The sequence below is a fragment of the Indicator indicator genome, chromosome 20 (assembly GCF_027791375.1).
Source record: "Indicator indicator isolate 239-I01 chromosome 20, UM_Iind_1.1, whole genome shotgun sequence".
Classification (NCBI taxonomy): domain Eukaryota; kingdom Metazoa; phylum Chordata; class Aves; order Piciformes; family Indicatoridae; genus Indicator; species Indicator indicator.
Genome location: NC_072029.1, coordinates 19,657,064 through 19,682,825, shown reverse-complemented (window position 1 = coordinate 19,682,825; position 25,762 = coordinate 19,657,064). Strand labels below are relative to the sequence as shown.

Genomic DNA, 25,762 nt, shown 5'->3' with positions numbered 1-25,762 from the left:
CTGGGGCAGCCTGGAACCATTTCCTCTGCTCCTGTGGCTTGCCACCAGGGATCAGAGGCTGCTCCCTGCTCACTGCAACCTCCCTTCAGGGAGCTGCAGAGAGCAATGAGGTCTCCCTCAGCCTCTTCTTCTCCAGCCTCAACACCCCCAGCTCCCTCAGCCCCTCCTCTAGCCCAGGGGCTCCAGGCCCTTCTCCAGCCTCACTGCCCCTGCTCTGCACAGGCTCCAGCCCCTCAATGTCCTTCCTGCAGTGAGGGCCCAGAGCTGAACACAGCACTCCAGCTGTGGCCTCCCCAGTCCTGAGCACAGGTAGGCCCTGCTGCCTACCCTGCTTCTAACCCAAGCCAGGATGCCTTTGGCTTTCTTGGTCCCCTGGGCACTGCTGGCTCATGGTCAGTGACTGCCAGCCAACACCCCCAGGTCCCTCTCCAAGCTGCAGCTTTCCAACCACACAGTCCCAAGTCTGTAGGTCATCATGGGGTTTCTGTGACCCAGGTGCAGGACCTGGCACTTGTTGAACTTCATCCAATGAGCCCTGGCCCATGGGTCTCACCTGTCCAGATCCGCCTCTAAAGCTTCCCTATCCTCTAGCAGATGGACACAGCCACCCAGCTTGGTGCCATCTGTCAACTTATGAGGGTGCCTCAATGCCCTCACCCAGATCATTGATAAAGACATTAAAGAAGACAGGCCCCAGTGCTGAGCCCTGGGGGACATTTAACTCCATTCACCACCATGACACAATACAGTTCCCCTTGTATGGTTCCTGCTTTTCTCTGCAGGTGAAGACCTGACTTTTCTTGTTCCTAGAAGCTGGGTACATACCTTCAAGAAGTCACGGTCACAGTCAGGTCCAGCTTCAACATCAAAGGCTGTGAAGCTGTAGTTGAGAGTGTTGCCCTTTGTAGCCTGGAGAGTCCAGCTGCAGTGCTTGTTCAGGGGGTAATTGCTTGGATAATTCAAACTTTCCAAGGTGCCATGGCTGCGGTTCACAGTCAGGACTTCCTGGCAAACTGCAAAACAGAGTTATCCCAGATGATAATTGTGCAGTGCTTCCTCACCCAGGATCTCCAAACATGGCTGACTGGAGTCACTGATAGCACCACAAGGTGGGAGATACTTTTATGCACAGGTAGGGAAGTCATGCAGTGAGAGAACTTTGCCAGTTAAAGAACATATTACATGGAGTGAAACAAACCCTGGGCTTTCCACGCTTGAATACTTCAGCTCTGCCATGTCCTGATTTTCTGACACATCAGTGTATGTGGGCTGTGTACCTCTTGGTACTTTCCTTCCAGTCTAAATCCATGGGCTTTCCTCTAATATGGCTCTTCATCTTTTTTATTTTCTATTTTTTCTAAATAAAACTAACACAAACCCAAACACCCTAATAATAGAAACATATTTTGAAACAACACAGGGAGGGTACTCAGCAAAAACTGATAATCACAAAATGGCTCATGTTGGAAGGGATCTCAGAGGTCATCTACTCCAACCCCTCCCACCATGGGCAGGGACACCTCTCAACTAGACTTGGCTGGCCAAGGCCTCATCCAGCCTGGTCTTGAACATCTCCATGGAGGGGCCATCCTTCCTGGGCAACGTGTTGCAGAGTCTCACCACCCTCCTACTGAAGAACTTCTTCCTCAGCTCCAGTCTAACCCTGCTCTGCCTCAGCTTCAAACCATTCCTTCTTGTTCTGTCTCTAGACATCCTCATGAAAAGTCCCTCTGCAGCCTTCCTGTAGGATCCCTTCAGCTATTGGAAGGCAGCTCTAAGGTCCCCTTGGAGTCTTCTCTTCTTCAGACTGAACACCCCCAGCTCCCTCAGCCTGGCCTCACAGCAGAGGTGCTTCATCGGAATTGGAAAAAAATTATAATCCCCAGCTCAAACAACTGCAAAGTACACTGCTGGGGTTGGATTTTCTAGCTCCAGGAACTGGAAATGGTCATGAAATTCCTTAAAAAGGAGCCATGATTTTCCTTGTGAGGCGTTCAGTAGCATCCTAGCATAAGAACTTGACACCTGTGTGAAATAATGGGAGCTTTCCTCCAAGTGCAGGGACAAAAGACTAAATTAGCTTGAGAGTGAAATGACAATTAGGGCATTAGGTCAGTGTGTCTCATTTGCCTGTGTCCAGCTTTCAATAAAGACAGAAGATATCAATGAAGGCAAGCCCCTGTCTGCAGACAGCAGGCAGTGTGTGTCTGGAGCATGGAGAAGGGAGCAGGAGACAGGAGCAGGCTGTTTGCTCTCCACAGCAAAGCTGCAGAGCAGCAGAAATAGCTGAACCTCTTCTGTTGTCTGTTCCTAGCGACACACCTGCCTCCTGCACATTTTTCTTTATTCTTTCCAGATGATTTGCAGAACAGCAAGGTGTGTGGTTTTAGGGCTTCAGCATGCTCAGGATACAGCTGAAGACTGGGGTCAGGGTGAGCAGAACTTGTCTGCACAGCTATACTGAGGGATACAACTGTCTGAAAGGGCAGGATGGAGAGCGCAAGATGAATTCTGAAGAATGCAAGATGCGCAAAAGCAGCTACCCCCTGCCATTAGGAATTGATCAGAAACAGACACAAAGGTGCCTTTGAACCTTAACTTGATACCAGGTTTTCCTTTGCAGTGTTTCCAGTTCATCATTGCATTACTTTCATGTGCACATTAATGTGTCTGGCCTCTGAGCATCTGTATTTTAGATCACTGCTTCCTACATCATTGTAGCTTTTGGCACACCTGTGAAGGTTTTTCTGATGCATCTTCAGGAATTAAACATGAATGTAAAATGTAGATCCCAGTACCTCCCAGAAGAGTGCTTTGAAAGTGTGCTCTCAGTTTATTTAGTGAAAGGGGGGGACCCTTTTCTAACACTCAGTTTTGACTTTGCAGTCTGAAGAGCCCATGGTAAGTGAACCTGTGATATCTTTAAGGAATTAGGGAACCAAAGCTTCCTCATTGCTCCAATTACTGCATACACCATATGTGGGTGAACAGCTTTGTTTGTTTGCCCCATTTATCACTTCGATTCTAGGGCAATTTTGTATCTATGAACCTACAGCAGTCCCTGTCACTTTGGCATGTCACATCTAGGGCATGCCACGATGCTTGCAAACCATTTTGTGCATGCTGAAACTCCACAGCTTCCAGTGTGCATTTAAGCATGTATGGTAGAAAAAAGCAAACCCAGGACGATGTTCCAGGTTATGACCTTGGGATTTTCTACAAATGTTGTCCTTCTGATCCTCCTGGGGCAGAACTGTTTAACAAAAAAGTGTTTGCAAGAAAAATGGGACCCTTACCACAAGATGTAAAAAGGTTAAATAATCCTACACACAGCCATCCAGGGTGGCTGAGGTTAACTCACAGCCTTTGCCTCCTGCCTCACAAGGAGCTAGAATAAAAGAGAAGCTTGTTCTGTCTGCCTCCTCTGCTAAAGTCGGGAGGCTAGGTGGGCAAAAGAGCAAGAACAGGCCAAGATACCCTGTTATGGACCTCCAGGACTAGTTCTGAGTAGATCTGGAGTGCTAAGTGCCACTGGTGCAGGTAATTCAAGTACAGCCACCTCACCAGCTTTATTCTGCAGAGGATATAATCTCCATCAGAGGTAGAAGGGCAGATGCTGACTTACCTTGTTTGTATTTGGCTAGAAAGCCTCCGCCTTGCTGGCTGTGATCTGTCCTTAGTTTCACATACACTCTGTCTCTGCTGGAACGGATCAGCTGTGGCACCTGCTCCCCACAGAACCTCCCCAGCTGTTTGGCATTACTGCTGTTGCCATCATAGACCTTCACCAAAACCAGAAAAAACAAAATAAAGCTGGTGGCATTACACATCCAGTTCCCCCCTGACAAATGTCTGCTTAGAGAATTGTTACTGGCTTTGAAGAAGTTAAATTCTATTTCAGCTCAGAGGAAACCCAACAGCCATTTCATAAAGGAGCAAATCAGGACCCCAAAGCACAGCAAATCACTGAATCATAGAGTCATTAACGCTGGAAAAGACCTTTAGGATCATCAAGTCCAACCATAACCCAGCTAGCATGACCACTAACCTGTATCCACATGTAAAAGGTGCAGCCAGCTGCTGGTTTCAGTGGCCTTTCTATCTAGGCATGAATGTTTGTCCTACCAGCAGCTGCCACAGACTTCCTCATCTCCCCCTGTTCTGAGCTAGGAAGGCAGTGAGTCAGCACAGAGCTTTCCCACTGGGGGTCTGTTCTCATGGAAACATTTGAAGACCAGGGCCATGTGTCTCCTTGCCTACATGCTCATCATACTCAGCTGCCTGCTGTGGAGCCAAGGGCCACAGGGTACATACGGCAAGGTAGTCCAAGTTGCAGTTTGGATGGTACTCTAGATGGAACTGTTCAAACTGGATTTCAAATGGGGTTCCTTGGCTTCCTCTGAGCAACCAGTAGCACTCTGAATTGTGGTAATAAGGCATAGGGTAGTTGGGAGACATGAAGATACCAGAAGCTGTTGTCAAAGTCCCACCACAACCTGAAAATGGGAAAGAACTGAAATGAACACTTAACACCTAGGAGAGCACAGAATTAAATGTGTGATACACACACTGCTGACCTTCTCCACAACTCTGAAAATCTTCAGTGATGCCCCAAAAATCTGCATTTAACCAACAGTGTTGTAAGCAGAAGAGAGCCCACAGCACCTAGCAATATAGCTCTCAGACTTGGGGAGTGCTCCTTAATCTCTCTCCATTGTATTTTTGGTTCTTGCTTCCTAAACATGTGACAAAACTGATGCTGCATCAGATCTAGGGAATATCCCTCCTTCTGGAGGAAAAGAAAGCCCAAGGAGCAGGAAAGGTTTATCCTTGATCTTAACAACATGAATTCATGTTGCTATATATTAGCAAACAGATTTCAGAAGATGGGAAGCAGAAAATATGTGCAGGAAAGGGTAAGAAATTAAATACAAATGAAACCTGAAAGTTAAAATGTGTCAAATGGTTTTATGCTCGGTGTGGTCATCTCACCTGCTGAGGTACCATCCCACTCTGCTGAAAATCCTGTTCTTGTCCCAAATATGTCACTTACAAACTTGATCCACAGCTTGTTGCCATGAGAGATTATTACAGGAGGCAGGTCTGTACCACAGTATTTTCCAAGAGGAGGGGAAGTTTCATAGCCTCCATCTCTAGAATAGAGATGAATAGAATTAATAGCATAGGAAAGAAGGGGAAGGGAAGGGAAGGTTTGGGAAGGTTTGGGAAGGGAAGGGAAGGGAAGGGAAGGGAAGGTTTGGGAAGGGAAGGGAAGGGAAGGGAAGGGAAGGTTTGGGAAGGTTTGGGAAGGGAAGGGAAGGTTTGGGAAGGGAAGGGAAGGTTTGGGAAGGGAAGGTTTGGGAAGGGAAGGTTTGGGAAGGGAAGGGAAGGGAAGGGAAGGGAAGGGAAGGGAAGGGAAGGGAAGGGAAGGTTGGAAGGGAAGGGAAGGGAAGGGAAGGGAAGGGAAGGGAAAGGCAGTCTGTGCAGTCTGGAGAGGAGAAGGCTCCAAGGAGACCTTCTTGTGGCCTTCCAGGATCTGAAGGGGGCTACAAGAAAGCTGGGGAGGGACTTTTTAGGGTGTCAGGGAATGATAGGACTGGGGGGATGGAAAAAAACTAGAAATGGGTAGATTCAGATTGGATGTTAGGAAGAAGTTCTTCCCCATGAGGGCAGTGAGACACTGGCACAGGGAGGTGGTGGAAGCCTCGTCCCTGGATGAGGCCAGGCTGTATGTGTCTCTGAGCAACCTGATCTAGTATGAGATGTCCCTGCCCATGGCAAGGGGGTTGGAACTGGATGATCCTTGAGGTCCCTTCCAACCCTGACAATTCTATGATTCTATAATCTTTTAGTTTGAAGAAATAACAGCTTGCTCACTGTGGCCTGGCACAGCACCAGATGAGATGGGAGCCCATGTTCCAGAGCTGATATGATGCATGCTTGGAAATATTTTCTTAGCCTTCAGAATTTTTCTTCAAGCAGGTATTTTCATTTAATATTTCCAGTCACAGTTTCTAGCACTGCCATCAGGATGCACATCTGATCTCCTGGTTTGCTGCCTGTAGCTGTCTCATGGGAATACACAGGACAGTGACAACCTGCTTCTCAACTGTTTTCTAACCTTAGCTCTAAGTGCTTTCAGACTACAAATACCCTGCAGGGCAGTAGGACAATAACAAATACATTATATCTCTGCATGTATGTGACCTTGAGAGGATGCATTTGAAGTGAACAGCAATCACATTTCCACAGGTTTATACTTTCTTCTGAGACAAATTCCTACTTAGACCTTGCTACTATGCCATCTTCCTAGCTTAATTTGCTTGCTATCCTCTTAAGTTACTGGGAGAAGAACCATCCAGAACCTCCTCTCCCTAGCATCTTGACCTCCGCAGCTGTGGTCAGGTGAACAATTTTCTTATCTGACTGAATGCAATTTCTCAGAAGACACTTCAGGACAAGAAGCCAGGGTGGCACCTCACCCAAGACTTCTCAGGCTACCCCAGAGAAGGGTGTCTGGTCTAATGAGGCACTCATCAGCTGGAAATCCAGCTATGGCAAAAGCAATGTCCTCAGCTGCACTTAGCAATGTTCTGGTGAGATCTTCAAACATGTTTAATGCTGCTGAGCCCTTTGCAGTGACAGCAGAGTTAAGATTTGTGTAATAAATTAATGTTTTCAGTACTCAAGAAGAAAAACTGAAAAAATCCCAGTGTTTTGATTCAGATCTGCCTCAAATTAGATTAAATTCAATCTCAGATCATTGTTTTAAAATTAAAACCATGAACACTTAGAAAATATTGACAAAGCCTTGCAGTTTTTCATAACTTTCTCCAGTGTGTACTTGCAGCTGCAAGCAAGCAGGTAATTCAGAAGGAATTCAGAATCACAACACTACAGCTTCAGCCAGCAGCTTTTGGTTTGGTTCTAAGAAGCATGACCAAGAAATAAACACTACACAGAATCTGGACAAATGGTCAGAGCAAGTTTTATCACAGTATCCACTGAGGTCCTGGATACTCAGGGCATGGTCAGAGTGAACAAACACCTTAGTGTCCTGCAGATGTGGTTCATCGTCCCCCAGGGATCAGTGCTGGGCCCCATCCTGTTCAATATCTTTATTGATGATCTGGGTGAGGGGACTGAGTCCATCATCAGTAAGTTTGCAGATGACACCAAGCTGGGGGCAGGAGTTATCTGTTAGAGGGTAGGAGGCTCTGCAGAGGGACCTTGCCAGGCTGGACAGATGGGCAGAGTCCAAAGGCATGAGATTGAACACATCTAAGCGCTGGGTTCTGCACATTGGCCACAACAACCCCAGGCAGTGCTGCAGGCTGGGGCAGAGTGTCTGGAGAGCAGCCAGGCAGAGAGGGACCTGGGGGTACTGACTGACAGCAGCTGAACATGAGCCAGCAGTGTGCCCAGGTGGCCAAGAAGGCCAATGGCATCCTGGCCTGGATCAGGAATTGTGTGGCCAGCAGAAGCAGGGAAGTCATCCTGCCCTGTACACAGCACTGGTTAGGCCACACCTTGAGTCCTGTGTCCAGTTCTGGGCTCCTCAGTTCAAGAAAGATGTTGAGATGCTGGAATGTGTCCAGAGAAGGGCAACGAGGCTGGGGAGGGGTCTGGGGCACAACCCTGTGATGTGTTTAGCCTGGAGAAGAGGAGGCTCAAGGCAGACCTCATTGCTCTCTACAACTACCTGAAGGGAGGTTGTAGGCAGGTGGGGGTTGGTCTCTTCTCCCAGGCAAGCAGTGACACAAGGAGTGGACCAGGGGAAGCTGCACCAGGGGAAGTTTGGGCTGCATATGAAGAAGAAATTCTTCACAGAAAGAGTAATTTGCCATTGGGATGTGCTGCCCAGGGAGGTGGTGGAGTCACCATCCCTGGAAGTGTTTAAAATAAGACTGGATGAGAAACTTAGTGCCATGATTTAGTTGAGTAGATGGTGCTGGGTGATAGGTTGGACTTGATGATATTGAAGGTCTTTTTCAACCTGGTTAATTCTGTGATTCATCTGGAGAGCTGGCTCATGGAGACAGCAGTGGAGGCACTGATGTAGCAATATGCAAATCCCAAACAGCAGCACAGCAGGAAGGATGTGCACTGGGCACAGCTGGACTGTAAGCATGCAGCTAACCCTCCTACAAACACTGCTTTCTTCTGCCTGGTTCTGTCCTGCAAAAGTTACCAGAACCCAGCATGCCAATAGCCAACAGCTTAGTGAGGGTGCCAGGACACAGTAGTATCCCAGAGTATGTTCTTAGTGCTGCAGCACAGCACAGCTGCTGCCTAAAGATGATAAACAGAAAATGCAATAGAGAATCATGGAACAGTTTGGGCTGAAAGCCACCTTCAAAGCCCATCTAGTCCAAACCCCCTGCTGAACAAGAACATCTTCAAACAGAGCAGTTTCTTCAGAGCCCTGACCAGTGTGACCTGGGATGGGGCACTCACCACCTCTCCTGGCAACCTGGGCCAGCATTTCATCAATCTCAGTGTGAAAAAAATCAGTTTAAACCCATCATCATAGTCTCACAGTATCACAGTATATCAGAGGTTGGAAGGGACATCAGGAGATCATCAGATCCACCCCCCTGCCAGAGCAGCATCATTTAGGGCAGTCTGCACAGGAATGCATCCAGGTAGGTTTGGAAATTCTCCAGAGAAGGAGACTCCACAACCCCCCTGGGCAGCCTGTTCCAGTGCTCTGTCACCCTCACTGTAAAGAAGTTTCTCCTCCTGTTGAGGTGAAATCTTCTGTGTTCAAGTTTGAACCCATTGTTCCTTGGCTTATTACTGTGAACCACCAAAAAGAGCCTGGGCCCCTCCACTTGGCACCCACCCCTCAGATATTGAGAGGCATTGATCAGATCCCTCTCAGTCTTCTCTTCTCCAGACTAAACAGCCCCAGGGCTCTCAGTCTCTCTTCACAAGGGAGATACTCAAGTCCCCTAAGCATCCTTGTGTCTCTCTGTTGGATTCTCTCCAGCAATTCTCTGTCTCTCTTGAACTGGGGAGCCCAAAACTGGACACAATATTGCAGCTGTGGTCTCAGCAGGGCAGAGCAGAGACGTAAAAGAGCTTCCCTAGACCTGCTGGGCACACCTTTCTTGATGCATCCCAGGATACCACTGTCCCTTGTCCTGTTTCAACAGGCCCTGCTAAGAGTTGGTCCTTGTCTTTCTTATAGGCCCCTTTAAATACTGAAAGGCTGCAGTAATGTCTCCCCTGAGCCTTCTCCAGGCTGAACAATCCCAACTCTCTCACCCTTTCTTCATAAGAGAGATGTTCCAGCCTTTGGATAATTTTGTGGCCTCCTCTGGACCTGTTCCAACAGCTTGATATTTTTCCTGTGCTGAGAAGTCCAGAGCTGAACACAGAACTCTAGAGGGGGTCTCACCAGAGCAGAGTAGAGAGGCAGAATCATAGAATCATAGAACTGTCGAGGTTGGACAAGACCCCTGAGATCCCCAAAGCCAACCATACACCTAGAGTTCACAATCCCACCACTACTGCTAAGCCACTACAAAACAGCTAGCAAGACTCTGTGCATTAAGAACAGAGTGCTGTGCCTGGGACAGGGCCCACAGCCCACTTGCTCTGAGAACTGGAATTTACTGGGAACGCTGGCAGTGTAGCAGGCTGGGAAGAGGAAAATGCAGCCTCTAAGTTTCTCTGGTAAATACAGGTGTGTAGTTAAAACTATAGCTCCTGAACATGGCTAAGTGGATTTGGACACTTGGAGGGTTATCAGGAGGACAGCAGAAGGCTTGCCTGATTTCTACATAATCCTCCGTGCAGCGTCTGTTCCCCTCCAAGCTGAAGTTGGTGAAGCGCAGCACAATCTGTCTGTTGATCCCCACGGTGATGGTGTAGATGCACTCCAGCTCCTCAGGGTAGGGGTTGGGGTAGTCTGGAGACGTCAGCACACCAGTGTCAGCAGTGTAGCTGTGTGAGCACGCTTTAAAGAGAGAAGGAACAAGGATGAATGGCCTGAGTGTGTCTGCTAAATGAACAGGATGTTTCTGTTTCCAGCTATCATCCTGTGCAGCATCACTCTTCCTGGACACATCTTCCTGTTGAGTGTCATCACTATAAACTAAGACTACAATCTGCAATAAATAGGCGATACAAGAGTAGTTCCAGCTGCCTAAGTTGGCTTTGACCTAAAACTCAGGTAAGCAGAGAAATTGAAAGTAGGTTTCTAAAATACTTTCTGTAACATAGGGAGGGTTAGATTAATTCTAAAGTAAAACTGAAAGAGACAGCAAAATCCTAGAATCCTAGAATGGCTTAGGTTGGGAGGACCTTAAAGTTCCAACCCCCCAGCCACGGGCAGGGACACCTCCTACTAGCCCACGTTGCTCAAGGCCTCGTCCAACCTGACTTTACACTGCCAGCCTTGGAGCCTCCACAACCTCCCTAGGCAGCCTGTTCCAGTGCCTCACCACCCTCATGGGGAAGAATTCCCTCCTCATGTCTAATCTAAATCCAGCTTCTTCATGTTTGAAGCCATTGTCCCTCATCCTGTCATTCCATGTAGTACTTGTGATGCAATTACAGCTCAGACCCTCCATGGCTAAGGTTGGTCATTTCCCTCTATGTTTTGTTTTCATTTTAACTCCTAAAACACTTTTATTTTCAGAGTGCTTTTTTAAACGATGCTTGTTTACATTCTTGGTCACCTGGAAACACTTGTAAGTGTTTTCTGTAAGATAAATACCCTCAGAGTTTGCTACCCAACTCATGTTCCTAATTCATCACAAGAACACAAAAATATGACACAGAAATAGCCCAAGAACTTTCTGCCTTTGTGTTGCACTTTGGCAATCACAAGTCAAAAAGGTTTCACAGAGTCACAGAATCATTAAAGTTGGAAAAGACCCTTAAGATCCTCAAGTCCACCTATAACCCAACTACAAGGACTAGTAAACTACATCCTGAAGCCCCACATCTACAGCTTCTTGAACACCTTCAAGGATTGTCACTCCTCCCTAGGCACCTCACCACTCTTGCAGCAAAGCAATTTTTCCTAATTTCCATCCTAACTCTCCCCTGGCACAAGTTAAACTCATTTCCTCTTGTTCTACTGCTGATTACTTTGGTGAAGAAATCAACACCAACCTCACTCCAGCTGCCTTTCAGGTAGCTGTAGAGAGCAATAAGGTCTCCCCTCAGCCTTCTCTTCTCCAGACTGAACAACCCCAGCTTCCTCAGCCACTCTTCCTACAACACCCTCCAAGCCCTCAGCAGCCTGGCTGCTCTTCCTGCACTGGTTTATCTAGAGCTGTGATCTATTAGTCTTTACCTCATTTCAGTCACGGATGTGCTCTAATGTGTGCACATATCTCTCAGGTTAGTCCTGGTTTCCCTGTGCAGCTGTAAGCCCTAGAATGGTCCTGCTGTGCTGCCAGCTCCTGGGGTGGTTAATGATGTGTAGAGCTTATCAACAACCCCCAGATGCTGAAGTCACGTGATTCCTTGAGAACCCTGCCTGCAGGGTTAGAAATCTGACTTAGAAATGGCACCCAGGTTTGTCCTACCAGCTCATTGCACAAGCAGCACTAAAGAACTAAAATGAAAATGGCTGTATACTGAATAGGTGACTTCTTTTTAATTAATGATTTCTCCTGATTTTGGAAGGGCAGGTGCCTGACTGATGCAGGTGGAATGCTGCTGCAATGCTGCCATCCCTCATTCACCCAGAGGCTGAAGCCATGGATGCCAGCCTGGAAAAATTACAATTGATGTGCCTGAAAAGGGTCCTTGGGGTAAAATTAGCAGCATGGAAGCCCAAATGGTTTTATCAGCCCTTTAAGAACAATTTCCACTGAAGTGTCCAGGTTCCCTCCCTCACCAAAGTCTGCTTTCTTGGGAGTAATCCATCTAGAAACTGATATCCCAAGGGTGCTATTGTACACTGGCTGTTGTATGCTGCTCCCCACTTCACATACCGATTTTCTTTATGAGGTAAGGGAGATGAGCATAGGAGGTGAAGCAATGACTGCCTTAGAAATGTCACACTTCTGGCTGTCAGTGTAGGCTGGGCATACAGTGCTAGGAGTGTTAGGAAAAGCAGAAATGAAGCCATGCTTTTTGACAGCCAGCTCTCCTCTGGAGTCCTTGCTTGTGCTCTCCTTTCAGCAGGAGTGCTGACATTCCCCTTTTGCACTCACATCACTAACAAGGAGCATTTATGGAGGTGCTTGTGCAGGAAGAGATCCTTCAGTGAAAGCTGTTAGCAAAGATAGCAGAAGAATAGTGCTGGGACTCCTTGGCCAAAGCTCAGCATGCAGTCTGACACCATAATGTGATTATTATATGCCTGGAAAAAACATGAATTCAGTTTGAAGGCAGTCATTACAGCTTATGAAAAATAGAAGGAGATAATTGTGGAGGCTAAGTCCTAGAATCACAGCTTGGAAGGGACCTCAGAGATCATCTACTCCAACCCCCTGCCATGGGCAGGGACACCTCTCAACTAGACTCAGCTGCTCAAGGCCTCATCCAACCTGGCCTTCAACACCTTCAGGGAGGAGGCATCCACAGCCTCCCTGAGCAACCTGTTCCAGAGTCTCACCACCCTCCTACTGAAGAGCTTCTTCCTAAGATCCAGTCTAACCCTGCTCTCCCTCAGCTTCAAACCATTCCCCCTTGTCCTGTCTCTAGACACACTCAGGAAAAGTCCCTCTGAAGCCTTTCTGTAGGATCCCCTCAGGTACTGGCAGGAGTCTTCTCTTCTTCAGACTGAACACCCCCAGCTCCCTCAGCCTGTCCTCATAGTAGAGATGCTCCAGCCCTTGGATCATCTTTATGGCCTTCTCTGGACTCACTCTAGCAGCTCTGTGTCCTTCTTCTGCTGGGGACACCAGAACTGGATGCAGTATTCATGGTGGGGTCTCAGCAGAGCAAAGGGGCAGAATCCTCTTTCTTGCCACACTCTTCCTGGAGTGCACATCTTGCTTTGCCAGCATGTCAGGGTCTGAAAGCTATTCCATCTGCTTTCTGATGTTGGTACTGAATGTGTTTGCTCCTCTGAAGAAAATGCCCTAAGTGGCAGTAACCCACTGCAACAGCCAATGTTGGAGAAACAGGCCAGCCTTGGTGCCCCTCACTCCTCTCATCATGCATACTGCACAAAACTATACCCACGGGTTTGCTCCTAAAGAGTAGCCACAATTCTAATCAATACACAATTAAACTCTAGTGTCCTATGTAAAATGGGAGTTTTCTTTCAATCTCACTTTTCCAGCAGAAAATAGAGACCCCTAACAAACAGATCTTTGTGCAATACTCTATGTTTAGAAAAAAAAAAAAAAAAAAAAAGGAAGATTTTACCACATGAAGCAAATGCCTCTCCACAGGCACTGAGAAAGCACATCTGCACTTCATGGCCTTCTCTTAACTGCTGCTGGCAGATGCTGACAGCCTTGATTTTTACCAGGCAGGCACGCAAAGGTCCTTTGTAGCATTTCAGACACCTACTCCTTAGAAACATGGGTCAGCTGCTCAGGAAGGCTCTGCAGTCTCTCTTGTTGCTGTACACACAAAGCCAGCCCCTCCAGAGCTGAACACACTATCTAGGTGTGTATAGGCAGACTGATGCTCTGATCTAGCCTCACCAAGTTACAGTGGCCTTAACAAGTGGTCAGTTGCCAGATGACTGAGCCTATTTCATGTGACCCAGTGTGAGCTGAGCAGATGTCCAAAATGCATGGAGGACTTCAGGTTTTTTTTTTTTCTGTCTTAGGTCAGCCTTGTCCAGCCATGATCTATATCTCTGCACATCCATATTTGTCAGATATTTCTTTCCATCCTTGTCTTTGCTTGTTCAGCTGAAGAGAAAAGCCAGGCAACATCCTCCTAATAATTACTGGCTTCAGTCAGCAAGATGGGAACTGAGATCTCAACTTGTACTCAGCTATCAATAAAGAAGACACACAAATCTATAGGTTGCTTTCAGGTCCATGGGGTCATAATTTTTTTTCTTCCGTCATCCCTCTCAAGCTCTGCCTTCTCTGCTCAGTCATTGTCAGCTAACAGAGAAGCTCTTTAAAACCAGGTTACATCTGCTGATAAATAATGGCATTCACAATTCAGGATGACAAGGAGGAAAAAGATTGCCTTTCACCAAAGCCAGAGAAAGACCAGGAATAACAATTCCATCAGAAAGGCAATCTGCTAAAACCCCTCTTAGGGCTAACTTTTCTCGACAGAAAGGATGAAATGAAGACTTTTTAATGAAACAAGCAAATCAAAAGGAAAAAAAATATATCTCCCCCCTGTCCCCTCCTCCCAGATCAAAGTAAAACAAATAAAATCCCACTTACCTGTGAAAAAAATTGAGGACAACAAAATATCTACCCTGACTGTGCTGCTATCCCTGCTGGAAACCTGTAACCAGCAGCTGTCAAGGCCCTGATAAACACCTACAGGAAAAACTGAGCCCTTTCCAAGCTCTTTCAGAGATTTAAATGGGTTCCTTGTGGTGTTGTCAGCCAAGATGGCAAAAGAAAACCCTCAAGTCTATCCTAACACTTGCCTGGCTGCTGGGACGCTAGGCCTGCCTGGTGTTTGGGACCTGGACTCTGGGAAATAAATCGAAATACTGCCTGGATTTCCATGTGACTTGGCCCTTGTAAAGTGGAGAGATGGCCAAGAACTGAGCAGCCAAGGTGCAGAGTTGAATTGGGCACTATACCTTTTAAGCACCTGAGCGTCACACAGGCAGGTTTGACTGAAGGACTCCCAATTGTATTGTTGACACATGAGCTATTCACAGCTCCCAGCTGCAGAGCCCCAAACAATTGTTTGCATTTTATGAGCCATGGCCATGGCTGTATCTCACGGCATTCAAATTGCTTGACATGAAATATAAATTCTATGCTTCTTTTCAACTCACTAATATATCCCAGACAAACCATGCTAAAACCCATTTTTTGCTAAGATGCATGGGGAAGAAAATTAGATTTGTTTTACATAAAAATATCTTTTTCATTCCTACGCAGCCCTTTTTTTTTTTTTTTTTGTAACTCTGGTTTATGCTTTTATTTTGGAATAATTTTGTCCATCTTTTCAATAGCTCATTCTCTGTCAAACACCTCCAGGCCAATGCCTATTGAAATGTCTAATATGAACCAGAACAGCGTGGACCAGTTCTGATATTGGTTACACTCTGGCTGGCTAAGAAAACAGAACTCAAAAATATGAGAGACTATTACTGCACAAGGAACATTATTAAAACCACATTTTCCTTAGCAGAAAAATGAAAACAGGGAGCAGATGTAAAGGAAAAAAGCCACCCTAGCTTTGGCAGATCTCTCAGCAGTTATGCACATCCTCAGTGTAACTGGAGATACATAAGATGGTATCAGGCCTAACTATCTCACAATGGGAAAATTGAACTGGGTAGGATTACAGGCAAGTGGGGAGCTGCTTCTCAGAGCAAAGCCCATAACCACATGTTTGTTTGCCGTCCCTCAGGCCACCGAAGTTTCAGAGCACTTTATTCAATAAAAGATGAATGTTAGCAGTCCAGTGTTCATAGTAACTCTGCTATGCGTGTGCTGGGACCAAAAGAAACAAATCTCTGTGAAGAAAACAGATCACTTGCAACTGCTCTGTAAATTTGTAACTCTCATTCTTAGTAGTTTTCTGCTACTTTGCTGTACTTGCACAGGCTGCAGTGGCCAAAATTAAAAAGCATTTATTCCAGAGAATGTTCTAGGTCTGAGGGAGAATAAATTGAGTGTTAGCCCAGTCTAGCTGAAAAGAGGTATGGGAAAAGAAAATCATACCTGAAGTTTAGGGATATGAAGTGAGGATATTATGTGGTTCTAATTTCATACAAACATTTTATACAGCCTTTATGTGCTAATAGCACTGAAAAGAAAGCAAACTTACATTTTAAAAAGCACAGTTTGAAACAGTTCCAGGAACAGTGTTGATGCAGTTTGAGCCTCACATGAATGCACATGGCAGAGAAAATCCAATCACCATGGTGGTGGTAAAGGAGGGGAAGATGGAAGAGAGGAGACAGAGCAGTGAAGCTGGACAGCACTGAGATAACTAACAAAACCAGGAAACAGATCAGCGTTGGGTAAAGAATATTTTGATCTTGATGAACTGCAAGAAAGTCTGCTGTAATTACAGTTAGGAAGGAATCAGAGGCACCCACAAAACAGTAATCTGAGATAAAGTAAACCAAACAATATTACCTGTGACCCTGTGATTAGCTGAATGAGCAACAATCATATTTAGAGAAGTTACAGTTTGCAGCTCCACAAACTGGCTCGTTAAAGTCTTTATATGGCTGATCAGTTCAGTTTCTCACTACTAAGAACTCTGCAAACTAAGGAGCCTTTTTTGGAAAGTTTTTTTTTTAAACTAGAACTAAGGCTTGGCTTGTTATTTTCTGACCAAAAGAAATTTCCTCCCTGGAGTAGTTTTCATTAAATCCTAATTGTTTTTACTGGCTTTTTTGTTTCCATGCCTGATAACTCCAGAGCAGGCAGCTGAGGAAACGGATTCTTTGGATTTATAAGTCATCTGGGAGTGAATACAAACACAATGACAAAATCTGTACCAGTGTCACCTACATATGTGCTTGAGACCTGAAAGAATTTTCCCAGATGTCACAAAGAAGCCCTCGAGTTCTGCCAGTGGAGGTTCAGCTTGGACAATAGGAGAAATTTCTCCCCAGAACGGGTTCTTGGGCACTGGAAGAGGCTGCCCAGGGAGGTGCTGGAGTCACCACCCCTGTAGCTGTTTCAAAGACATATGAATGTGATGCAGAGGGACATGGGCCCTTAGCAGTAATGGTGGGATTGTGAGCTCTGAATGGTTGGACTTGATGATTTTTCTTTGATGACTTTTCTTCCAACCTCAGAAGTTTTGTGATTGTATTTTTCACAAGGAAGAGACTGGAAAATTTGCTGATTTTAAACAGATTGGAGAAACTCAGGAAGCAGGAAAAATAAAAACTAAGAACAAACAACAAGCAGGCTCTGTTAGTTTATAGCTGCAGAGAGGAGTACGACGAACTTCTGGTATTCATCTAATATACCCCTCCTAGCCTGCACTCACAGCTTTTAAACTGTGTCCAATGCCTTGACACTCTTCTTCAGCCAGCAAATAAAAAACCGGTTTGGGAAAGCAATGCTTAGAATACTCTCTTAGAGTGTATCAAATCCAGAAGCAGAGCTTCAAGGAATAAGAAAAAGCCACAAAGATCTCTTCTGTTTTATGCCACTTGTTGAACTGTTCTATTGAGAGGCAGCGAAGAGACACAAACCTCAGTGCTGACCCTTCATATCCTGGAAATGATACACTGAGTATCTTTGAGCATCGTTTATTAAGGGCCACGAAAAATGCCTCCAAGTTTGATATAGAGCATATGTTAAATGCAATGGACAGAAAATACAGGACTTGTCTGCTCTCTAACACAGCTGCCATTAGCCCTTTTGTTTCAGAATAACAATTGCTTAGATGAAATCTCTCTTGCAAAAAGCCTTTGAGTGATATAGATAGGAGCAAGATCAAAAGGTGACCAATGAATACAGAAATAACCCAGCTACACATGGAAAATCTTCCAATCAGTTGGAATTTGGAGTGATTTCTCTGGTTTTAGAGAACTGAAAGAATGAAAGGTCCTTTCTTCTCCTCAACAGTCTCTACCCTGCCCCACAGATGGGGATAGGACCCTTAAAAGGAGATACTTGAAGACCAGATTTAAGCCATAACAGTGTCATTGAACTCATCTGGAGAGAGAAACATTACACTCTGTTATAATGAAATGAGCAGCTTCTGCTTTTAGCTCATTTTGCTGCTTTATTTCATCCTGTATGACCTTCCTCTGTCCATTACCAATATTGTATGCACCTAAATAGAGGCTACATTATTTTTACGGCATCTGAGTCTCCATAGAATTGAGTTGTCCGTGACTGCTCATCTTCCTAGATCACACACACTCAGCACAGAATGGACAAAGAAAATTCAGAAGACACTTTTCCTTAAATAATTAATGCTGTTCTGCCCTGTCAGCTCTTACTGGATTTCAAAAGCAAACAGCAGTGCTGCTTACAGAAAATGCTTTCTGCATTGCATAAAACAGCATAAATAAGAAAGCAGAGAAGAGGCACCGGGCAGTCTTCTGTTAACAGAGGAAATGTTTCTATTTCTTGCAGACATCTGAAAACATTTCATTTACATAATGGACAGCCTGACAAAGTTACCTTTTGATGCAATCAGGGAGATATAATTAGCTGAGAAGCCCACAGAGGCCAGGCTGTGATCAGTCACGAAGTACAAAGTCATCACGTTGCCACCACTAGTGAGAGAGGGTGGAATTGATCTTCCACAGTACCTGCAGCAAAAAGATGCCCCAAACTGAATGGCAGTACTTTAAGAAGCCTCTGTATTACTGGAAGCAGATTCAGCCTTTTTTTTCAGAGCAGTTTGAATAGGATCTCTCCTTTGGATTACACAGTTCAGAGCCCTGCAGGCTGCATTATCAGACTCAATTGCACACTACAGGTAAAAGGGTACAAATCTAAATGGTGTGGCAAGACCAGAGAAGAAAATGTTCATCAAGTTGTCAGATTCTTAGTGAAGTGATTCCATGCTGTACCTACAGCATACTCTGCTCTTTTGGAGGAGTCAGAGTGGCTGGCCAAAGACTAAGGTTGCAAAACGCTCTCCATTATGAGAGTCATTTGCTCCTTATTTTCCAAAATGCTGCCATGCCAGCCAACTGCTTTACAGCCTGGAGCTAGAGCTGCATACTGTCCCTTAGTACTTTAGATGTTCTTGAATAATATTAGATAGTCTTGAATTCTAGGGTGGCAAAAAAACCAAACAGGATAAGGGGGGGAAAAAGAAAATATTCTTTCCTAAGAGAAAATCAGATGTAAAGGAAAAAGTGGATACAAAATCCTATAAAATACAGCTTTTGGGTTTGCTTTTGCTGAGATTCAGAGGCATAATCTTTTAAGTGATCTTTCTTTCACTTCTGCAAGTGTTTCAAATCAAGTTGAGTATGAATACTTTTGAACTTATTTCCCATAAGTTGACATATTAATGGAGCTAGACAATGCCAGAACTGTCCTCTTGTCACAAGTTAGTTTCTGCCAGTATCATCTTTATTAAATGTGCTTCTCATGGGCACAGAAAGCAAGATGCCTTTGCTATCCCAGGCAGAGGATGAGCTGCTGTTATTTCTGTAATACAGACAAATCAACTTATAGACAAAACCTGAGCAGGCAAACTGCACACTGAGATCTACAGCACAGTGCTCACTCTGCAGGCTCGTGGCCATCCTCACCTTCCCAGCTGCTGCAGAGTGCTGTTGTCATATATTTCAAGATAATCCTCTCTGCAGCTGTAGTCAAAGGGCAGGTTAAATGAAGTGAATGTCAGGCGGATGAGGTGGCCAGGGTGAATGTTGATAACCCAAGTGCAGTTAATCCCATGTGAGTAGGTATCTGGATGAACAGGACTTGTAATAGTTCCTTCCAGTCCAGTAAGAGTCTCTCCACAGACTGCAGAGATATAAAACATCAGCTGAAACGATGGATTTGTGAAAAGGGTACTTTTAAAACTGGTCACTTTTCTTTCTCAAGGGTTGCAGTCAGATTTCCTTTGATGCATACCACACAGTAACTGATTCAGAATTTATCTCCCTGCACACACCTTCTTAAAACTCAATGGCCAGCTGTTTTCAGGGTACAGAAAAGTTTAAGTCCACACCCCCTACACAGAAAACAACACAAAAATCCTTACCTGTATCTGATGGCCAGTACTCAGCTCTGAAGCCAAGGTTGGTAAGAGAGGAAGCTCTGAATTTTATATAGAGACTGTTCCATGTAGATTGCACTCTAGATGGTACAGCTGTACCACAGTATTTCTCCAGAAGAGGAGAGTCTGTGCTGGAGCCATCTCTGACCTGAAGAACAGCATATTCAGATATCCCATACAAGTGTCTATGTTGTTAAAGGTTTGAGCACAAATGAAATCATAAGAACCATACAAAAGAGATCCTTGGTAAGTCAAAGCCTTCAGCATGGTTTTTACTGCAGGCATATACAACGTAAGGTATGCAATACAGTGACTGCCAGAGAAGCAATCTCCCATTCAGAGCCTGGCAGATGGAGGAGAGCTGAGATCTTACACCCTCAACTGTGACACATAAAACTCCAAACGCAGGTCTGCTTATCAGAATGGTCATACCATCTTTGAAGGGTCAAGAAAAGAGTTGGGGTCCCATTAGGAACTGCTGTAAGACGTGCTTACCTGCCAAGCAGTTCTGGTTTGGTGGAGATGGGTAAGAGAAGGAACGTACAGATAAGGATCTGCCTACTATTCACAGCACAGGTGCAGTGTTCTTTACCTCAATGTAGTCTGAGTCACAGGTGGTTGCATTTCGGACGTCAAAGTTGATAAAGTTAAGAATCACCACTTTGCCAGCTGGCTGGGAGATGATCCACTCACAGGTCTTTGGGTGGGGGGACATTCTGGGATAATAAGGTGAATGGATAGTGCCTGCCCCAGACAAGGAGCCTCCACAGGCTGCCAAGAGACACCAGGAATCAGTACTTGTGATAAATGGTTCAAAGGAAAGTGATGTCTATCAAATATTACTATGAAATTAGAAGAAAAACAGCCCCAAACCCCCACTTCTTACAGTATCTACTACAGATAATCCAAGTAGCATTGAGAGTGGATTCAAAGGATCATATTTCTGTAAGTAAAGCAATATGTTTATGCAGCAGATCAATGTAACTGTGCCCATGAAAACTAATGGATTTGACTCACTTGCTTCACAGACACAGGTACATTTGTTGGTGCTTAAGAACTAAACGACAGGAAGAATGAAAGTCAAAATATTTAGGCAGAATTAAAGCTCTATTGTCTTTGGTATCTTAGCAGGAAGTGATATATCATTAACAGAAGCATTTCCAAGCATGCTAAGAATGCCTCTGACAGACCTACTGCAGGTGTCACCTTAGCATTTCTAAAAGTAGCAATAAATAAGTAAACTGACTCTACTTTTTTCTTTACTTTCTTTTGAACTTTGCCTCACACCCATTATATGGATAATATAGTAGGGAAATGACTGAAAGTGTCCAAATCACAGATCAGTTCCCTGTGAAAGTCACCAGTTCCTCTTACCAACTTGATAAATGGCTCTGAAGCTGGCCCTTTGCACAGAGGCACCAGACTTGAACTTGATCCAGACACTGTTGCTGGTGGAAGTGATTGGAGCCTTGAGTGTACTGTGACAGAATTTGCTAATAAGAGAAGACATCTCACTGTCACCATCTCGAACCTAGGCATGGAAAAGAAAAACAAAGTCATCAGCTGATGAAAGTGTTTGGATCTGCTATCCAGAGAAAACAGCAATTTCACAAGAGCTGCTAAATAACAAAAGATTAACTATTTCATTTATTTATGGGAGGGGCAAAGAGTCATTACAGTAACTGGCACAAGCACACGAGCTCAAAGGAAAGGTCAGATGATCAGCGCAGGAGACACACATATGGCAGTGCCACAGGACATTAGGGGGGCATAGATCTTCTCCATGGGCCTATGTTTCTGAAAGTGACACCTTTACTAGAAAAGAGGTAGATAAGGTGCTCACCACTGATAGTTGTGGCATTTTGCCAGCTGGGGCTGGGGATGAAAAGGGGTGTCTGTGATTTTCTTGCTGTGGTCATGAAGATTCTAGTGATTTTTCTAGTGGCACTTTTCCAGAACAAGCATCACCCTTACATTAGCTGACCAGCAGCAGACACAACACCCTGACCTTTGTCTGAAGGTCCAATGTCTGATAATGAAGTTGTACTAGGGAACCACTTCCAGCTTTTACCTTCTGCAGTGCCACTCTCCTGCCCTCATTTAATTTGATAACATGTTCTCCCAGAAGTTGATTATAAATCCTGATTATCAAGAAGACTAGAAGGGAAAGAGGTATTTGCACCTCTGAACCTCAGGCCTTGAACCCATGAAGTCCATGAGTAAGCATAGGTGCATCCAGAGGACCAGGCAGAGCTTTGCTATAGCCAAGAAGCTCTGAACACCCTGTGAGGTGCCCATCTCATTCCAAGCTGAGGTAAAAATACCCTTGTCCTCTGCTATTTGCCCAAGCATTTCTTTCTCCCAAAGAGTCTCAAGAAAACAAATCAGCTCTTTTCTGCTGTAAAAGTGGAGTAGCAGCTTATATCACAAAGTGGAGCGGCAGCTTGTATCACAGGAGCTGCTTTTAAAATGCACCTATATGCTGTCAACCCCCAAAAATCTTCCCAGTGAAAATCACTGGCAAAGCCAGGGACAGCCAGCCTTCAGGTCCCCTCTTATCACCTCTTCTTTCTTCTCATCAGCTCTTCTCCCAGCTCATTCCACCATGAGCTGGGAAAGAAGGCAGGGAACTCTTGCCAGTGGCCTGACAAGCAGGCAGTGGCTGGCCTGTTTGCCCAGCTTTGGCAGTCTCCAGCTCCTGAGATGGCTTTCTGACTAATGGTTGAGTTTAAAGCAGCAGAACTATCAGAGCTATTCTGGGTTTACAGCAGAGCAGCTGAGAGCCAAATTTGTGCTGGAATACTTAAAAAATCTTTGGGCAACAGCGTAAGTTTCCAGAAGCATCATTTACCGGAGTCTGCATTCTTTCTTGAGCTGATTCTCCTTACATTTTTGGCTTATCAAACCCAGTGAGTAGTGATAAAAATAACAGGTTCTCTAGAGCATGTGACTAGTATCTCCTATTGCCAGTTAAAAGGACGGCAAGGAGAAGGAGCTGCTTTGGTTAACACCTTACCTCTGCAGCACCATGTCACAGTCTTTCTTAAATAAGAAGTTTAATTATTTCTAGTTTCTTACTGCAAATCCCTGGTCCCAGGTTACTCCTTGCTTAGTAAAAGACTAAACATCCCTCCCTGAGCAAGTGCCTGTGAGCTGTGTCAGGACCCTGGGTGAACTCTGAAGGTTTCCCAGCGTCACCAAGGATGGGAACAATCTCTGCCTTTTCAAAGCAACAAACCAAGTGCCAGAGGGCAACTTTTAAACTAACTTAAGCATGCAGAAGCTATGATTCTAACTGAGCTTCATTTCAAAACACAGTGAGACAGTGTTGTAGAAAAGCTGTGGAAAATCAGGCCTTGCTGAAAGAGCTCAGTACTTTACTGGTACTTACTGTACTGGGCAGAACATGGCAGGGCTGTTGCTCTGTTCTGGGCAGGAAGGAGGACAGAACCACAGGGAAATGAATGGCTTACGAGAGATCAGCAAACAGTGAGGTAAATGCCTTGCTGAACTAATACAAACTGATTGTATTCAACAGAAATGGTTTTGTTTCTCTGTCTGCTGTGAATTTCGCTGCTGTTCTGCCAGCAATTAGGCAAGAGGAGCAGCAGGCCAAACAAACAAAAGCTGTCTGCTTTCATTAAACACACTTCCCCTCACAGTTCAGAAATTAATTACATTTCGTTCCAGCCAAACACTCTGAATTGGAGGAGGAGAGAAGGGAACGATGTCAGCACAATAACATCTTTTAAAAACAGATTAACTGCATGGAGCTCACAGGGGCCTGATCCTCTCTTGGTCAAGAAGAGAGTAAGCACAAAGCCAGCCAAGCCCTCTGCCACCCAAGGGCATGGCTGGCAGCGCAGGACCCAGCTCTGTGCCTGGGCCATGGGGCTCTCTCCTAACTGCTCCCACTGGGGCAGCTCCTTTGCTAGCTCAGGGGGTCTGGACCCCATTTCTCTCATTGCTGGTCACCTCTGCCTGCTACAAACACACTTTTGTACACACAGCAGCACCCAGCAGCCATTCTGTGCAAGATGAGGCATTTATGTTATGGAGAAACAGCAAGCCAGGTACGACAGGAGATGCCTTGGGACACGGCAGCCTGGGGCACGGAGCAGAGCGCAAGGCCTGGGTGACAGGAGAAGGGGCGCAGGCCAGCAACACAAAGAGCTCGTCAGGTCCCGAGGGCAGCACCCGGCCTCCTCTGGAGCCCCCACAGCCTGCCCACTGCCCAGGACCCCAGGCCACCCCCATCCGGGGCCATTGGTCCCTGCCCCAGTGACATAGAGGCAGGGCTGGTCTCCAGCTCCCCACAGCTCTACCCTGCTGGCCATGGGCCCTCCAGAGCCAGGCCCACCGCAGGCCCACCCAGCCTGACCTTGGCACATCGCCAGGCGCTGATGCCAGGGGCAGTGGGACCAGCCCTGAGTGCAGGGCCCTGCTCAGACCCTCTGGGGAGCCCCAGGGCCTCCATGGCACCATTCCACATCTCACCCAAAGTCACTTAAAGAAATGCAGACCTGGACAAAACCGACATAACCTTTGTTATCCCTAAATTAAGAAATGGTACCTAGCATACACAAAAAGGCATAGCACAGGAGAGGAGTCATTTGGATGTAACATGACGTTCCAGACCAGTTAAGAAAGAACTAAGTGCAACAGCACTTTAGCAAACGAAACTAACCTTAAGTGGATTCTACATAGCATCAACATTATTATTGTAGTAATATTATTATTATATCTTCCATGTGTAACTAACAATATGCATGTGGTTGCACCACCAACAAACTGGATATCTGTCCAGATGTATGTATATATAATATACATGTATATTATACATATATATACATGTATATATATATATATATATATACATGGCATGCTTCATCTTCACCCCAGAACAAGGCTTTCAGCACGCCTCCAGAAAATGCTGAGAGTGGCTGAGGAATGATTTCTGGGTTTGTTCCTTTTGTCATGCATTTACCAAAGGTCCAAACTCCACCTTAATCACATACAGCCAATTAAGTTTTAAGCTAAATATACTTTCTTGTTATCTTATCTTTGCTTCATTTGCTCTTCTAGCTGCTCTGGCTTTTGGACCCCTATAAATTGGGATATTTAGTCCTTTGATTCCTGCAGTGGCCCGTGGGACAGAAACCATGCAGCATGGTTTGGTAGATGCATGTAATCAGACTTCCAGATCAACTGCATAAGACAAGTCACCTCGATATAACTTGATGAACAGCCACTGTGGCTCTCCAGCTCCATGTGGGTGAAGTTGAGGTGTATTTTTTCATCCTCTGGCTGCCTGATGATGTAGATGCACTGTCGGTTGTTGATGTAAGGGTTAGGCCAGAAAGGGGATGTGATAACCCCTTCACTGCCTGTGTAATTGCCTCCACAACTTCGATCTGCTATAAAAGGGAAAAATAGATTAGTTGAGATACACACATAAGGAAACTATTTCAGCTTAGGCTGCTTCTGTACAATGGCTGCAAATCAAAGGGGCTTTCTGTATATTAAACAGCAAATGTTAATTACATGTATTTTCATGCTGTCAGCTATAACTTGGGAATGTAACAGACCAACCTTTAATGCTGAATTTTACTTACCAGGAGATGTTGTATAGAGGATGTGGAAGCCTTTATCAGTAACTAAATCATCAGAGTGAAATTTAATCCATGCATACGGACCAGTGGTTTGGAGCGGGGGTGGAGATCCAGTGCTACAGTACTTAGCAAGGACAGGATCTTGTGGAAGAAGACCATCTCGAATCTAGCCAAAGGATATATCAACAGTTAGGATTATTGGATGTGCACCAACTGTTAAAAGTATCAACACTCTTAAAATTGCCTTGGGGACCCCAGGAGACATGTTAGATGGTGAGTGGAGGGATAGCTCATAGGAATTTGCTCCAAACATGTAGGAACCATGAAACAGACCCACCAGTATAGCTCCTAGG

The 25,762-nt window shown here is 45.4% G+C and overlaps 1 protein-coding gene across 1 annotated transcript in view; it reads right to left on the bottom strand.

Annotated features, from left to right (window-relative positions):
* The window catches only part of CUBN (cubilin), a 162,792-nt gene that overhangs the window by 114,495 nt on the left and 22,535 nt on the right, over positions 1-25,762 (bottom strand). Inside the window, exons 16-27 of the mRNA XM_054390004.1 lie at positions 25,413-25,575; positions 25,024-25,214; positions 21,172-21,328; positions 20,390-20,568; positions 19,783-19,945; positions 19,325-19,541; positions 18,237-18,367; positions 9,778-9,964; positions 4,993-5,153; positions 4,315-4,496; positions 3,626-3,782; positions 826-1,013 (exon numbers count right to left, since the gene is read on the bottom strand). Of these exons, the coding sequence (XP_054245979.1) occupies positions 826-1,013; positions 3,626-3,782; positions 4,315-4,496; positions 4,993-5,153; positions 9,778-9,964; positions 18,237-18,367; positions 19,325-19,541; positions 19,783-19,945; positions 20,390-20,568; positions 21,172-21,328; positions 25,024-25,214; positions 25,413-25,575 (2,076 nt within the window). The remainder of the gene's footprint in view (positions 1-825; positions 1,014-3,625; positions 3,783-4,314; positions 4,497-4,992; positions 5,154-9,777; positions 9,965-18,236; positions 18,368-19,324; positions 19,542-19,782; positions 19,946-20,389; positions 20,569-21,171; positions 21,329-25,023; positions 25,215-25,412; positions 25,576-25,762) is intronic.